Source organism: Dromiciops gliroides, chromosome 2 (genome assembly GCF_019393635.1).
Source record: "Dromiciops gliroides isolate mDroGli1 chromosome 2, mDroGli1.pri, whole genome shotgun sequence".
Classification (NCBI taxonomy): domain Eukaryota; kingdom Metazoa; phylum Chordata; class Mammalia; order Microbiotheria; family Microbiotheriidae; genus Dromiciops; species Dromiciops gliroides.
This window is the reverse complement of record NC_057862.1, coordinates 46,641,702-46,658,321: the sequence shown is the minus strand read 5'-3', so window position 1 is coordinate 46,658,321 and position 16,620 is coordinate 46,641,702. Positions and strand designations below refer to the sequence as shown.

The window sequence follows — 16,620 nt, the reverse complement described above, 5'->3', positions numbered from 1 at the left end:
TGAAGGCTTGTTATACCATAGGTTCAAATTTCCTCCAAGCTGTCTTAGGAAACTGAAGTTAATGACAATTCTATTAGAGGAAAATAAGCAAGTCTTTAGTTAACCTTGCTAATAATTACGAAAATTTGTCAGCTCAAAGATCTTTCCTGACCTATTCTCATTTCCCTAAGAAACCAACAAATTAAATAATCATCCTCTATACCTTTCTTGGAAATAAATCTTTACTTAGAGTTGTTTGCATACCTGAAAGGAGGAAAAATAGTTCAAGGAAATGAATAAAGTATTGGCTTATAGTGAGATTCATCCTTCTTTCCTAGCTAACACCTGTCTTTATATAGTGTTGCCTAATTATACTAATGCCCACATGCTATGCTGTCATCCATTGGCAAGATAGCTGAGAGGAGGCATCAGGGTGAGTGGTGTGCTTTGAGCTTCTTCTGGAACTGAGAATGATACCTGTGTGACTCCTGAGGGTCTTTGATCAAAAACATTTTATGAAGACCTGCTAGGACTATGATTTGGAACAATATAAATGAGTTTTGTGCACATTGTACTTGACATTTCAATGTTTTTGCTTTTACCTCAGAGCCATGTAGGTCAAGAGTCTTGAGGTCATCGTACCCCCAACCCCGAAAGAATGTTTAAAATATTCTTCTGGTCAGAGAATGACAGAGCTGGAGGGATCTTAGTAATTTCAGCCCATTGCCCTCATTTCACAGGAGACACTGACACCCAGAGAGTTGAGGTACTTGTCCAAGATCATGTAGCTAATTAATAGCAGGACTAGAAGATGCCTGGCTCCCAGGAATAATACTCTTTACTATGCCAGGATACTTTGTCGCTTAGATTTGGTTCTGGCCTCTCCTTGTAAAAAGGTACTTAGACTCCTGTTAAATGAGTTTTTTCTAAAAGCAAATACTGTTACACTTCCAAGTATAAGACTTTCTTCCTGTATCCTGGATTTTCTAGTTGGGTTAGCCCCATTCCCTTTGCTTCTATGGGGCAGAAGGAATGTCCCTTTTAATTTGTACATCTCCTCTGGAACATGCCAGTGTGCCCATCTCTGTTCACTTGCAGAGGTGCTGCTCCAGTGTCCCTAGAGAGAATGTGCGGCCGGTCTTCACTGGTCTCTGTCATCTTCCCATGTGATGTTTGAATTGGCAGAGAGGGCAGTCTGTAGGTGTAATAAGTCAGTAAGAGACTGTACCTGCTCTTGCCTTTCCAAGGATCTAGCTCCATAAGCTTTTCAAAAAGGCTTTGATTTTTCATGTTACGTTTCTACTTCCTAACAGAGTATCACTTTGATCTGAAGCCCTAAGCAAATCTCTGGTGGGGGGAGGAAAAGGGAAAGTATCCATCTTCATGGGGTGGGGGAGTGAGGAAGGCCTTGACTGAGAGTGGCCTGCACAGTTGAGCCCTTGCTTTCTCCTACAGGTACAAGTTTGTTTCGGGGAATTGTTCTTATTGGAGCTAGTTAGAAAAACGTAGGCAAGAAAATGTGGTCAAGTACTAGGGTTTGTTTCCTTGGTGGTTTCTTCCCCCCGCTCCCCCCCCCTTGGTGTTTTGGTTTTTTTAAAGTCGGCCAGTTAATAAACATTTATTAAGCACCTACTATGCGGTAGGCACTGTGCTAAGCTCAAAGGAAGAGAGTCCAGCCTGAGTTCAGGACAAAGACTTGCATCTGATGGACCTCTGACATTTGTCAATGGCTTCCTTAGATCCCATCTCCGGACGTCCAGGAAAGTGTAGAGTGGGCCAAAAGGAAGCTTTCTCTGGGCCATTTAACATGCACTGACTGCTGCAACATACCCAGGGCAGGCAGCTCTCCCGGAGAGCCTCTGGCTTGGCATTTAACCCTGATGCTGATTCCCACTTGCTCTTTCATCACTTCCCCAGTTTGGGAAAGGTAATGGTCTGTGCTGTGAAGATGCTTCCCGGCCTTCAGGCTCTCCCATTTCTGCCCACTGGGCTCATTGCTAGCGAGGCTGCTAAGTGGGCTTGCTTCTGCCTGGCAGTTGTTGTCCAGGGCTATCCCAGCTTCTAATCAGCCTGCCTTTGCTCCCTAAGCTGGCCAGGGTGGTTCTTCTACAAGCTTGTATGAATTGCTATTACTGTCTCTATTTTTTAAATAAATCCTTTTCTGTTCTTTGCAACTCATTTGCTTTTTTTCTTTTCTTTTAAAAAATTACTATTAACACCTGTTGATTTTTTTTTTCTGACTGGCCTGTCACTGCATTCCTGCTGCCCCTCCCTCTAGCTGGGTTTGTCAAGTCGCCCATGTCAGAAACTAAACTCACGGGGGACGCCTTTGAGCTGTACTGTGACGTGGTTGGGAGCCCCACTCCAGAGATCCAGTGGTGGTACGCAGAAGTCAACCAGCCAGAGTCTTTCAGACAGCTGTGGGACGGTGCTCGGAAGCGCCGTGTCACCGTAAACACCGCCTACGGGTCAAACGGCGTGAGTGTGCTGAGAATAACCGGCCTCACCTTGGAGGACTCTGGGACTTACGAGTGCAGGGCCAGCAACGACCCAAGGAGGAATGACTTGAGGCAAAATCCCTCCCTAACATGGATCCGAGCCCAGGCTACCATAAGCGTCCTTCAGAGTGAGTCCAGCACCCTACAGTAGTAGCACTGTAGTCCGTAGAGGTGGCCCAGTGACCCTTCTTCCCTTCCATCTCCTTCCTAGTATGACCACCCACCCTGTCTTTGTTCTTTCACACCCACAACCTCCTCAGTTGTAGCATATTAAAACATTTGTGGCAGTTTTTTTCCCTTTTGCCCTTCCTTCTCCCCCTTTTGTACTCTTCTCCCCATTTTCCTCACTTCATTCCCTCTGTGTGTCTCTTTCCTCTCTAGGAACAAAGGACTTGGGAAAAATCTATGAAAATGTCTCAAATCTCCTGCCATATGGGGTGGGAGGGGGGAGGGAGGGACGTGGGGAGGTTTAAAATAAAGTTTAAACTCCACAAAAACCACACTCTCCAACCAGCCTAGCACTGAAATGGTTTCTTCCCCTCCCTTTAATTTTATAATAGGTTTGCTGCCTTCTCTTGTGCCTTTTTCTATTTTCATTTTTCTCCCCTGATCTAACCACTTTTGATTTTTTCTGGTCATCTGTTTGGAGCTCTCACAGTGGCTGCCTTCCTTCACCTGTGTGGGTTTTGAGTCCCTGTGTGTCTGCCCTTCCCTCTTTGTGGTTTGCTATGATTGTACACTGTGTGGCAGGGCATTGGCGCTGGCCGCCATTGCTGTAGTGTAGTGTGATGGTGTATTTTGGTTGTCCCAAGTCACCTGCAACTGTGAATTTTCCCATAGTTCCAGCTCCTTTTCTTTTTTGAAAACAGTGGCATGTGTGTCTCTGATAGCCTTCCACCACAGCAGCATACTTCTCACTTGCTCTGTTCATTGGATCCTCTGTTCTTGCCAGTCATGGAACAGTCAGGGACGTGTACCATCTGTCCTATTACTAGGAGCCTGGTTACTCTAGGTAGTCCTTTGGATGTTATCTCCCTGTGACAACTCGGCTCCGATGCCTTTCCAGGACTTGTTATGGGAAGGTAGCAGCCCTAAGTTCCTCTGGAGTTCTACACAGGAGGAACTTCACAAACTGCCCGCTTCTTTGGCCAGTAAAGCTGAACAAGGCAGCTGGCTCAGGACACTCCCTAGTGACCATAGTAGCAGGTAGAGGGAATGCATTGGACACAAGAGTTTTCATTTCTTTTTTACTATCTGGAAAGTAACTTGCTCATTGGTACAGTTGGGAGTGGGGTGGGAGGAGGGATGGGTAAGAAACAACTGGAAAGGCAACAGGCTCTGCTAGCAGTACTCCCATTTCAGTATTTTGCAATTGAAGCCCATGTTTTCTCTAATTGAGGGGTATTCTGGGAATTTTTCTCCAGGCTCATATCTAGCATTAGCTAATCAATCTCCTCGGTTCTGAAATCACTTGGTGTGTCTCCACAGCTTGCACTTCAGATAGTAAGGACTAAACCACTTCCTGGGACTTCCGCAGTAATAAATGAGGGAAGAGAATGTAGGTCTTGGTCTCTGTTTCCTTAGGATTCTCTTAAACCACAGTCATTCTGGAAAGTGGGGATTGGAAGCTATTCTGTATAAAAACTTGGCCAAAAATGGGGAAAAAAAGTATTTGGAAGACAGAGATGAGAGCCACTACGGCTGGTCCTGTTAAGTCAGAGAATTTGCCTTGGGAAAATGGAAAAGAACACCGTGTAGACATATATATGGGGGAAATTAACCAAATGACATAGATTTTTTTAAAAAGCATTCTTTCCTCTGCATGGACCCCCTCTTTTCCTATCCCTCTCCTGACCCATGTTCCTTTGTCTCCTCCTAAGAAGCAATTTTTATAGGTACTTAAAGAATATCGATCCGACTAGTCCGTTAGGCTAATGGTGCCTCTAGGCTGGTGGTCTGTATCTGGTGTTTACCAGAACCAAAGTGCCTTGCCTTTGCAGCTTTCCCAGTGTACCTGACTCAGAGACTTAAACACCAGAGCCCTGGATGCTGAGTTTAGGGAGGGTGTGACTTCTTAGGAGGTACCTCCAATCAGTTAGTGAGAATTGACTGGGGGGTCACGTGCTAGTTTCACGTGATAGTCTGGACTCTTCAGATTCCTTGGAAATCAGTTTCTTAATTCACCAGCCTCAGACCAGTGAAATAAACCCTGCCCAGCTACATCTACTCTTATCCTTCCTTGCCAAGCTCTCAGGTGGTGCCTGATTTTAGGGTCCTCAAAGCCCTGCTTAGCTCTCTTGAATTGCTGTATATTTATGACTCTTCACTCTTCAGGAAGTTTTACCTGTGGGCCACGGGGAAAGATCGAACTTCATCTTTACCCCTTAGGAAGACGATCCACTAGCAGTACCTTCCAAAATCCTGCAATTATGAATAACAGTAGAAATAGGCCCATTTGGTTGGGGTTAATCCTGACCTGCCAAAGCCCCAGACTGACAAAAGGAGATATTAACCAGCCCATGCTGCCCAAGGAAGGAGTTGCAGGGTAGGAATTTGCTCCCTGCTACTTTAATTGGCATCAGTGTCAAGTCAAGGTATACATACACTGGCTTCTGGCATTTCTAGGCTTCCTGGATCACAGCCATGGCTTGGGCCAAGCCATAGCCGGTGTTCTGGTTCAGTCAGAGCTGCTGGCTCTAACACCTTAAAACTTGAAGGGAATCGTTAACCCTCAGAAAAGAGAATAGGACGCAGATTTCCATTGGACTGGAGCTGGGCCAGACCTCAGCAATAATTGGCCACTAGAAATGTAGTATATCTCTGATGATAATGATACTGCTACAGATACACATTGGAAGTGTGGTGGGAGGTGATTCCCCAGGGCTGGTTTGTATGTATTTTCTTGTCACCGTAGGTGATGGCTGTGACCTCTGCTGAGTTTTACATATTCAGTACAGAATCACACCTCACGCCAAAAACAACTCAAATTCCTACCCCATTTACTTCCAAATGAGTCTGTCCTGGATCTTTATCGCTTGCTGTGCCAGTATTGTTTGAGAAGAACGGGCAGAAGACTAGCTTTCATTTCTTCCTTAATAGTCCTAAGGAGCACCGGTCATTTGCATAGCTATTGATGAAAATGCTTCTCTGCCATCTGGCCTCTCTAGACTTAAAAATAAGAAAGCTCTTGCTGGCCTTGTCCTTGCAGCCCCCTTCCTCATGTCACGGGGGAGGGTTTGGAGCTGTGCAGGGCAATGAAATTGGACAGTAAAATAAAAACCTAAAAGCGTGTTTGGATTTTAATGTTAACTTTATTTATACTTTTGGTTTTCCTTTTGTGAAGTAACAGTTTAATCTTTTAATTTTTTTCTCTCTGTTTGGTCTCGATTTTCTCTTGGGAGTGTGATGCCTTTCTAATGCTTTCTGCTGCCGCTGTGTGTGCCTTTCATCGCACAGATTCTGTTCAACTTCCTGAGCTACGGGGATTTGGCTTCAGTCCAGTAAACATTGAAGACCATGAGAGATCACTGTACTAATGACTGTGTTAACATGCATCTGCTTCTCTGTCATAGTGGCTGTTATGCCCCCATTATTCGTACATAAAGACCCTGCCTGTTTGATGTTAACTGACCTGATGATAAACTGAAGAGGACTTTCCATAGGTTGATTTGTTTGTAGAGTAATTTTAATGTTTAATGTTATCTTTCACCATTATCTTTGAAGTTGAGTTGAATTGGAGTTGAAAATTTTACAATAGAAAAAAAGTACTTGGAAAAGTAGATTTTGGAAATATTTCTTTCCCTTTTCCCCAGGGGGAAAAATTGTTCTGGATAGAGGAGAGGGTTTCTTGTCCCTGGAATGAGGGACAGTAATGCATAAAAAGGTATATTGGAGTTGCAGATTAGAAGTAGCTGAAAAGAACAAGGTGATGTAGAGGAATCTTATCTTCACACAAGGGGTGTGTGTGTGTGTGTGTGTGTGTGTGTGTGTGTGTGTGTGTGTGTGTGGAGGGGGGGAGGAATTGGCAGGTATGAAAGATCAGATTTTTCCATCCAATAGTTGTTGGCCAACAGTAAGAGGGTGCTAAAGTCTGAGTAAAAATGAACAATACCTGATTGCTATTTGCTTTCAACATATTTTCCAGTTGAGACTTCCAAAAATAATTGGGTATAATTTAAAAATCTTTTACAATTTAGTCTCACATATTTTCGCTCCACTGGAAAAGGATGGCCTCATATTTGAACCCACAGTGCCTATTACAAAACATGAAAGGATGGGCCCAGCTCCATGGGGTTGGTAGTGTGGTGGTGGTGGTGGTGGTGGTGGTGGTGGTGGTGGTGGTGGTGGTGGTGAGGAAGAATTAATATGTCCAAATAAAAGAGCCTTTTACTGTGCTGTTAATTCTCTGACCTTGGACAAGTCATTTCCCATTTTTGAAATGGGGGCTCTGAACTCTAGGCTCTCTGAGGTTCCTTCTAGCTCATAATGTCTATGATGCTCCTCAAACATTTCACACTCTGCACTTGGTCTCATCTGTCTCGAGTGGAATTTCAAGTTTCATTTCTGAAAGAGTCGATGTTTTGGAATGAAAGATGAGAACAGTTCCTTTAGAACCTTAAATTAAGGGAACAAGGCAGACTTCCACTAGGAAGTGTGTGCGTTTGGAGCCAAGTAATCTTTATGCTTCATTTTACTTTGTCAGAAATGGTTAATTATTGGTATGTTCATAGTTAAGTCCATCCATATATTTCCTTCATTGATCCTAGAGCTGCAGGCCTCAGTCACCCCATAGAAGAGGTTGTTGCAAATATAAAACATCCTGCCATGATTGATGAAAGCTACCAGGTAAAGCCTGCCTGGTCTTTGTGAATAATAGCTGAAGCCTCAGGCTTTGGGTTGGGCACCATGTCACAAGGACATTGCATTTCAAGAATAAGTGGGATGTGACCAGGAGATGTTCAAGTAATGGGTCCCGGTCTTTCACGTGTGGGCTGACTCGTCCTTAGGCTGTTGTCTGCACTGGTGGTCATCTGCTTATATACATTATTTTTTTCTTTCTTGACTTTCTCCAAAGTGGTGAAGTGAATTTCCTCATGTGGTCCTGTCTGCTCCCCACCCTCTTCTCCCTGCCCCTCTCCCCTGCCCCTTCTGACTCCCAGACCCATGCTGCCAGAAGGGAAGGTTTATGGCCCCCTGTCACTGTGCCCTCTCCTTACAGAGCCCAGGATAGTCACCAGTGAGGAAGTCATCATTCGAGACAGCCCCGCCCCTCCCTTCACGCTGCAGTGTAACCTCACCTCCAGCTCCCACAGCCTCCAGTACAGCTACTGGACTAAGAATGGGCTGGAGCTGACGGCCACCCGCAAGAACGTCAGCAACATGGAATACAAGTGAGAAGGGCCAGAGTTTGGGGGGGGGGCAAGGGGTATCTTCCAGGACAGGGGGCCAAGGTCACTTGTGGAGAAGGTGGGAGATGATGTTGGAGTCACGTGGGGTTTGTTAGAGCAAGTTTTCCTTTAGGTTCTATTTGCTGTTGACTTGTTCTCATTCTTGAATGGAATGTTTAAAATGGATTGTAGTCTGGTTATGGACAGCTTTGAACCACTAAGTATCTAACAGTCAGGGAGGCCAGAGATGGACTGGAAAAGCCTTTTCAGGAGTGAGCATGTTTTGGGGAGTTAAGAATGCACATTATTATCCCCATTATCTACCTGAGGAAGTTATGACCCCGAGAAGCTCAGTACATTGATTGCCCAACATTCCACAGTATGTGGATAAACCAAGAAACCAGCTCTTCTGACTTCCTCCATTGTGAGGGTCACACTTTTCCTTACTGCTGACTTGCTATATGACCTTGAACCGATTTCTTAACCTCTTTGGGCCTCAGTTTTCTCTAAAGAGATGGGAGAGGATCAATCATAAGTTGTTTGTACTTGATGGTGTTTTTATCATTTGTTTTCATGCTGCCTGGGCCTCTCTGGGTGGTGGGTCTGTTTTACTTGGTTAGCCACAAAAGCCCCTTCTCTATGGTCTACTGATGATGACCTCATGTCTGTGAATTCAGCTGTTAGCCAACCTGTGTAGTAGAGAAGTTAGGGTCAGCAAGCTCAATAACTTTTAGGGTTTCTTTGGTCTGCACTAGAGGCAACATTGATATGTTGATCCTAAAAAGCTCCAGGCTGGGCACTTCTAATTTCTAACTTTGCTTTTATGTACTAGCCAGCATGAGCTTTGGGTTTCAAATAGAGGAGTGATTTGTCTTCCTCAGGGAATAACCAAAGGGGAATCATACTAGAGTGTCTTCTCACAGGAAACATGACCACAGCTCTTCCCCAAATCAGAAGTATTTGTAGCTAATAAGAGTTGTATTTATACCCTTTTTGAGAGGCCAGGTTTGTTTTTTTCAGAGTGACTAGTCAAGGACAAGATCGCTAGGGACAAAACAAGGAAGACTTCCATATGGGGAGCATTATCTCTTGGTTTTTCCTCTGAGAAAAGTTGTGCTGTCCTTTTTGTACATGGATATTGTTTCCTTTTGTGTCCTGAGCAGAACATGTGTTCTGCATTTTCTTTAATGATGGGAATGTGCTTCATTTAGCCAATATACATTCTCATCTCTTCCCCCTTGTGACTAACAATAAACATGTAGAACAGTTCATTGTGAATAAGAGGTGGTCAATCTGTGGTTGAGGTAGCTAATCCTGTGACCTTAGCCTCATTAACACTGTTCCAAGAACTGAGCCAACCAGACAGTCTAGAGCCAAGGCTTCTTAACCTTTTTTGTGTCATGGACCTGCAGGCCATGTCTGAAGGCTATGGATTCCTTCCCAGAATGTTTCTCAGTGCACAAAATAAAATGGGATTACAAAGGAAACCAGTTATTTAAAATACTTTCCAAAAGTTGTCTAATTCTCTGGAAAGGTTCCTGTCTTTGTGCCTTCTCCAAAGTTCCTCTTGCTTGCCACAAAGTACCTGACCAGGATAAGGGGCCTAGTACCACATATAGGTCCAGATTTGGCCTCATGATTGGACAGTACTTGGTCAAGTACCTCCATGGGAGGTTTTTCTGTGGGCCTGCCACTTATATGGAGTTCCTGGCTTCCTTTAGTGAGATACTGGTGCCTTGTTAACATGAAAGCACCAGGCACTGTTTCTCTTATTGATGAACACTGTTAGCCCCATGAGCGGAATAGAAATGGCAAACTGCCTCTACCTGTTGGCTATGGATGGGGCTTCATGGGGAGGTTTGGGGAGAAGATGAGGCTGTTTTCTGCTCCATTCCCACCAGGTGGCCAGCGGAGAGGCTCAAGTCGAGGGAATTAGTCAGAGTTCAGTTCTACTGATTCAGGAAGAATACAGCAGCTTGAGGATTTCTGGATGTGTGTGTGTGCCCATAGAAAAGGGTTTTCGCCTCTTCTTGGCTCCTTTGTATCTTGAGTCACACCTGTCTTCTAGAACACAGAGAAACTTTCTCTGAAAGAATTCTGCCTCTTCACTTCTCCCCCATATTGTACAATGCCACTTTGTCTCTTCACCTGATTTCTAATTTTATTTTGCAGGGTCAACAAACCCCGATCGGAGGACTCAGGCGAATACCACTGTGTGTTTCAGTTTCTCAGTGCCCCAAAAGCAAATGCCACCATTGAAGTGAAAGGTATGTCAGGGCTGGGATCGGAGCTTAAGCACTTTAGGTACTACTACTACTACTACTACTACTACTACTACTACTACTACTACTACTACTACTACTACTACTGTCCTGGTTTGGTTTCCTGTTTTCTTCATCTTAACCTCTCTTTTTTCCTCCTAGTTTTACATGGGATTTTGTTGACTGTTGTGCTCAAGTAGGTGATCATTTTATCTGTGAATCATGTGCACGTGGGAAAATTTTACTTTTCTGTGCAGAACCAGGTCTAGCTTCTTTTTAGTGGCCACAGGTTAGACAGCTATGTGGCTATTAGTTCTTAGGAAGGACATTTCTGATAGGGAGGAGGTTTGGACAAGAGAAGTCAGAAATAGAATTTAGAGCTGAAAGGAATTTTAAAAATCATCTAATCTCTCCATTTTATAGATGGGGAAACTGAGACTTAGAGATGTGACTCGTTCAAGGCCACAGAAATCAATCGGTAGCTGAGTTAGAAGAACTCAGATCTTCTGAGCACTTTGGTGCTCTTTCCCCTGCAAACAGTGCTTGAGGTCACACTTGGTTGTTATCGACAGCGTTAAAAGAAGGATGAATATCGAGCCCGAGCTTGGGCACTGCCTTCCTGAATGTGATTGTGTTTCATTAGCAGCCCGTCTAAGATGTGACGTAGAAATTCTAGGGAGGGTTTTGTCCATGTTCTCATGACTAATGAAAGGGTCAGAGCTGATCTTCCTGAATCTGTGTGATTCACTCTGCCATTCATTCTAACATCTCCAGTAGTAATTCCTCTATGAAGTAGGTGGCATGAGTATTGTCCCTCTTTTACAGATGAGAGATGGAAGCCAGTTTGAAAGTGTCAGAGCCAAGGTTTCAGCCTCAATGTGTCTGCTACAAATGAGCCCTCTTTTGCTCAGCCATATCGTCTGATACATATCATGCCGGCTCCTTTTGTAGCAGCAAACCGAATGGAGCACCCATGCACCAGGAATGTTACAGAACCCACTCCTGCTATAAGCAATGAAGACAAAGACAGTTTCAGAGAATCCAGGGAAGACTTGTCTCAGCTGATGCAAAGTGAATTGGGTTGAATACAGTGACAACACTATAAAGACTCAAGAAAGCTTTGAGCAATGCAGTGACAAACCATAGTTGTAGAGGACTGATGATGAGCTGCTCCACTGCTGACAGACAGGGGAAGGGTATGGCTTCAGAGTCCAGGATGAGGCCTACATTTCTGGCCATTTGGACATTGAGTCACTGTGCATGTTGGTTCAAAGGTTTTCTTTTCCTTTTTTTAGTTCAGAGAAGGTGGCTTTTTGCTAATTGAAAAAAATATATATTTTTAAAGGGGGAAAGTAACCCCTCCCCACACCAAACAAAACCACATAGACACACTGTGCTGCCTCTCTAAGAGGAGGCTCTTTCAATCATTCATCTTTGTATCTTCTGTAGAACCCAGCACTGTGTCTTATATATAACAGGAGCTCAAGTGTTGAATTAATAAATAACAGTGTTGAAGGAATTCTTGGTCAGATACGGATTAGATTAAATGGATCCTGGAGTGCCTTCCAACTCTGATTTTCTAAAAAGAAAAACACAGACTAGAGTAGAAGGTGAGGTACCTGAGGACAGGAATGGTTTTTCATTTAGTTTTTGTAACCAGTGTACTTTGCAGATAGTGAGTATTGAATAAATTCTTGGATTAAATTTAAGAAGAGACATGCTGAAAGGTGGCATTATTAAGTGGCTTATATGAGGAATCATGGTCTTGTTCACTGTATCCTTTAGCACTTTCCTATTTTTCTTCAAGAATATTTTGTTTGTTTTCTTGTGGGGCAATGGGGGTTAAGTGACTTGCCCTGGGTCACACAGCTAGTAAGTGTCAAGTATCTGAAGCCAGATTTGAACTCAGGTCCTCCTGAATCCAGGGCCAGTGCTTTATCCACTGTGCCACCTAGCTGCCCTCTCAACCATTATTTAAAAAACAAAAACAAATCTGACATTATGGACCCCTGACCTCCACAAAGAAGCAGGGGAAAGTGTCTTCTCACATTTCCCTGAGAGGCATTTGTAAGGACCACATTTAATATGGGGGAATGAATTGGGTAGCTCACCATAATATTGGGGTAAGAAAGGAGATTAACAGCCTCTTTCAGAAAAAAACAAAACAGGGTTTATTCATGGGAACAAATTTAAAACACAAGTAAGGTTAATAAAAATAGGGACAAAGAAAAAGGGAATAGGAGAAGGAAAATTATACAGCCTGCAATTACACCACTGACCTGCAATCACACCACTGCCCGGACTCAGCAGTTCCCAAAAAGCAAACAGCTGCATCCCATCTCTCTCTCCCTCTCTCTCTCTCACTCCAGAATGAATCTCTCTTTCCTTCTCCTTCCCAGAAAACCCCTCTCCCAACAGGAAAACAACGGGCTGTCCACACAGCCCCAAACTAATTGGCTGGCAGCCCTGATTGACAGAATTAACAGGGGACCATAGAACTGTCAGCCTCCCAAACGCTGAAGGTCACTTGACTACCCTCACCAGGTTTCTGGTCATGGTAATTTGGCCAGGCCCATGTAGGCATTGGTGGTGATGACATGAGCTGCAGCACCATAGTGATGGCCACAGCCAGTGGGTGGAGCATCGTGCTGGCCTCCAATGCCTGAGGCTGGCCAGGGCATGGGCTGGGGCTTCTAATTTTAGCCAAAGATGGGATCATAGAAACCTCAAATCACAATTAATTCTTTACACATCCCATAAGCCAATAATATTTTTTACAAAAAATAAAGAGGAGGGAGAAGAGGAAACATCAACAAAACCAATAAATATATATTTTTAAAGAAACTCAGTAATCTGGGCCCTTGACTTCTGCAGAGGAGTAAAGGGAGGTGTGGGGGCCACATTTAATATAGGGAGAGTTAATTGCGTGGCTCACCAGAATATTGGGGTCCTGGAAATAATGAGGGACCTCTAGGTCCAAAGCTCCCTCCCCTCCGAACTGCCTTTTTAGATATTTCTCCCAGGCCAATAAGAAAGGAGCCTCACAGCCTCTTTTCCACAAACGAATCAGGTTTTATTAATGGGAATAAAATAAACAGCAAAGGTGAAATTAATAAAATCAAAGACAAGGGAAGAGGGGAAAAGAAATACGGATAATCCCCCTAACTCTAACCTAAGTCTACACAATCCCCAAACTCGATTCCAGTTCAACTAATTCAAAAGAACAGGGCTCCTATGTTAACTGACCACCTGGAGCCTGTAGCCTCAATAGGAAACAGCTTTGCAGCCAGGGCACACAGGACAAAACTGCTAAGAACTTCTTTCTGCCTGCTCCTGCAGCTCACACCACCCACCACCGTTTTACTCTCCCTCCCCCAAAAGGGGAGGTCCTTCAGACTGCCTATGGAGAGTAGTTTCTCCTGCTGACATCAGCAGCATACATCACTCAGGACAGGACAGGTGTGGCCCATCTCAATCAGTCTGCCACAGAGGTGTCTTCTTATCGCTTTTTTTTTTTTTTTTTTGTGGCCAGTTTTGACTGTCTTGTGGCTGTTTCCATTTATATTGTTGCAGTTCTTGTGTCTTGGGTTTTCTTTTTGTTGGTTTTTTTTTTTTGGTTCTGCTTATTTCATGTTGCAATGTTTTCTCACAGAACCTGTTAGGAGGAACTTCAGCATTCACTTATTCCAACCTATACCACTATCTTAGTGCACTTAATGTTGTAGAAGTGATGGGGCATCCTCTGAAGTTTAAATAATATATGAAATCCTTTTTATAGAACAGGAAGTAAATGTCTAGAGCTTTTTATGCCTCATGAAGTATAGCACAGGTTGAGAATGTGTATTTAAAATGATTTAGATGAATGGATGGCTGATCTATACTTAGTTATTAAGGGATATGAGATGTTTTGCAATATCCCTCAGCTTCAAAGTTGCCGTATCCCTATGCTGTCCCACAGTATGTCCATTGGTGCTTCTGTCAAGCACAGAATACTGGGCTGGATAGACCTTGGAGCTGGACCAAGAGGGTAAATGCTGGCATTGGTCTGGGTGCTACACATGAAGTCACCTTTAGATGAGGAAACTCAGATTTTATTTTACACAGTACTGTACGGTGGTCTTAGATTCAGCTCCATTTTTGTAGGTGCCTTTCCTTTTATCCGTCCATAGGCAGATAGTCAAAGTACTGGGGAATGGCAGACATATCGGTTTGTTTTAAGCCCCCAGTATGTCTCCACCAGCTGTAGCTGAGATGAGTTAGATGGCTGGACTATTGATTTGGTCAAATAGGACTAACGGAAAATGCACCTTTCTAGGCTGAACTTGTGGCCCAGAACCAAAGTGTTAGAAGAGATAGGGCAGCTGGGATGCAGGGAGTATCTGGTTAATTGCCATTACTGTGCCTAATGGATAATTACACACAGCTGTCATTACCGATGTGGAGTTAATGATTGCTGAGGGATAGATGCCTTCAGGCTAAGAAGGGCAACTGTTTTTTTCTGTTTGCTCAGCAGCTTGCAGAGGTGGCGTTCTATGCCCTGTACTTTTCTTGGCTCCCCCAGGTATCGGTATGTTGAATCAGGAAGACCAGAGGATAGGAAGCCACCAGCAAACTTCTTAAATCTTGAAGTGTTGTGTTCTCATTGCCCTGGGTCAAGAGAAAGAAGCCCAGTACCCAGTTATTGGGAATCCATTTAAGGTGTATTCATGTGGGGGGCAAAATGAGAACCCATTCTGGACAGTCCTAAAGACATGTGCTAGCATACTTTGTGCAAACCGGCTTTTCAGAAGGATCCTCAAATTCTTCAAGGATCTTTTCCTTACCCATAAAACTCTGTATGGCAGTTGAACACCTTTAAATGATGGGAATACTCAAATATGATGGAGACTCAGAATATTTCAACATCTGCTCAGTTTTGCAGGTATCTGCATGGAACATGCAGATGAGTCTAGGATTGAGGCAGGTTTTCAACTCCTGAGCTGGGTGTTGCTGCTACTAATTGCCTTATATTTGAATTTCTTTTGTTGTGAAATTCCTTTCATATTAACTACATCATTGTTCCTGGGAGAGAGAATTTAAAAAGTAAAACACAGTTTCCAGAGAATTAGTAACATCCTGGCAGTGAGTGAAAGGAGGAGATTCTGGTTCCCTCTGGAGAAAGGGAAGTGTCTTTGAGAATCCCTGATGCAGGTGGAAGCCTGGGTAGCTGGTATTGGCTTCCTCTGAGCCTTGAGAGTCTCCTGTGTACCAGGTATTCCCTGACCACAGTTACAGCTAGATTTTTACTGGGTGGCTTGTGTGCCCACCTCTATTCTTACAACTCTGACAAGCCTGCTTCTCTCCTGCTCTGGCATTCCCCACACTTTGCTCTGGCTTCATAGAGGGTGTTTTTCATGCCTAAGGTTTGCTTTCTTCGGGGAGGCTAAAATGGAGCAGTGGAAATTTGGGAGTCAGTTACCAAGACTTTGTGTGCTGTAGAGCTCATAGGAGCAGAAGAATGAAGGAGGCAGTGCAAAGGGGAAAAAGGTGTGAAAATGGAGGTGAGATACTAAACTGTTTTCCCCTCTAGTATGTGGTCTCTTAAGCGTAATTATGGACACAAAACAAAAACAAAATAAAAATTATTCCCTAGCAAAAAAAGTAAAATAGAATTAAAAAAGGACAACAGCCCAGGAATTCTTTACCTGGTAACCACAAAGAAGAAGACTGTGGATAGATTTCAGGGCGTTTGTAAACTCAGAAAAAAAAATTACATCTTTATTTCATTAAGAGGCAGCTAGTTGGCTCAATGGAAAGATCTTCTTGACAGAAGACCTAACTTCAAATTTGGCCACAGACACTTACTAGCTGTGTGACCGTGGGCAAATCTCTTAATCTCTGTTTGCCTAGGAGTCAGCTAGGTTGTTCTTGGATAGAATGCTGGGCCTGGAGTGAGGAAGATCTAAGTTCAAATTTGACCCCTACCTGCATAAAACTGGAGAGGGAAATGGCACACCACTCCAGCATCTTTGCCAAGAAAACCCCATGGACAGTACAGTCCACAGGCTCACAAAAGGTCAGACATGACTTAACATTGGTTTCATCGTATTCCTTTATCTTTTATGCATTTAAAAACATTCTGAAAAGGGGTCCTTAAGCTTCACCAGATAGCCAAAGAAGGTCCACAACACAACAAAGTTTAAAAATTCCTATGTAAAGACCTTACCTGGGGTGGAGCAAATCCCCTGATTTTGGCCTGTCCAAGTAAGGCCTGCAATAAAAGCCCCTTTTTCCTCCTGCAGGGAGTTTGAATATCAACTAGCATCCAATTCCACAGGCTCTTCACCCGCCACCCCAAGGAATCAGCCCATTCCCCAAGCTTAGGCTCCCTACTTTCTTCCTTTAATGCCTAGTTCTGCTTGACATAGATAAGAAGACTGAAAACCCATTGGTGGATCTTACCTTTGGGGGCCCATTTCTTCTGTTTCCATCTGGTCCCTGACGTCCCCTTTTATT

The 16,620-nt window shown here is 43.8% G+C and overlaps 1 protein-coding gene across 4 annotated transcripts in view; it reads left to right on the top strand.

Moving 5' to 3' along the window:
- The window catches only part of NPTN (neuroplastin), a 75,333-nt gene that overhangs the window by 39,062 nt on the left and 19,651 nt on the right, over positions 1-16,620 (top strand). For 3 of the 4 annotated variants that reach the window (XM_043989367.1, XM_043989366.1, XM_043989368.1), the window contains exons 2-4: positions 2,258-2,605; positions 7,696-7,867; positions 10,037-10,131. In XM_043989367.1, coding sequence (XP_043845302.1) covers positions 2,258-2,605; positions 7,696-7,867; positions 10,037-10,131 — 615 coding nt within the window. The remainder of the gene's footprint in view (positions 1-2,257; positions 2,606-7,695; positions 7,868-10,036; positions 10,132-16,620) is intronic. The other variant, XM_043989369.1, reaches the window with a different exon arrangement.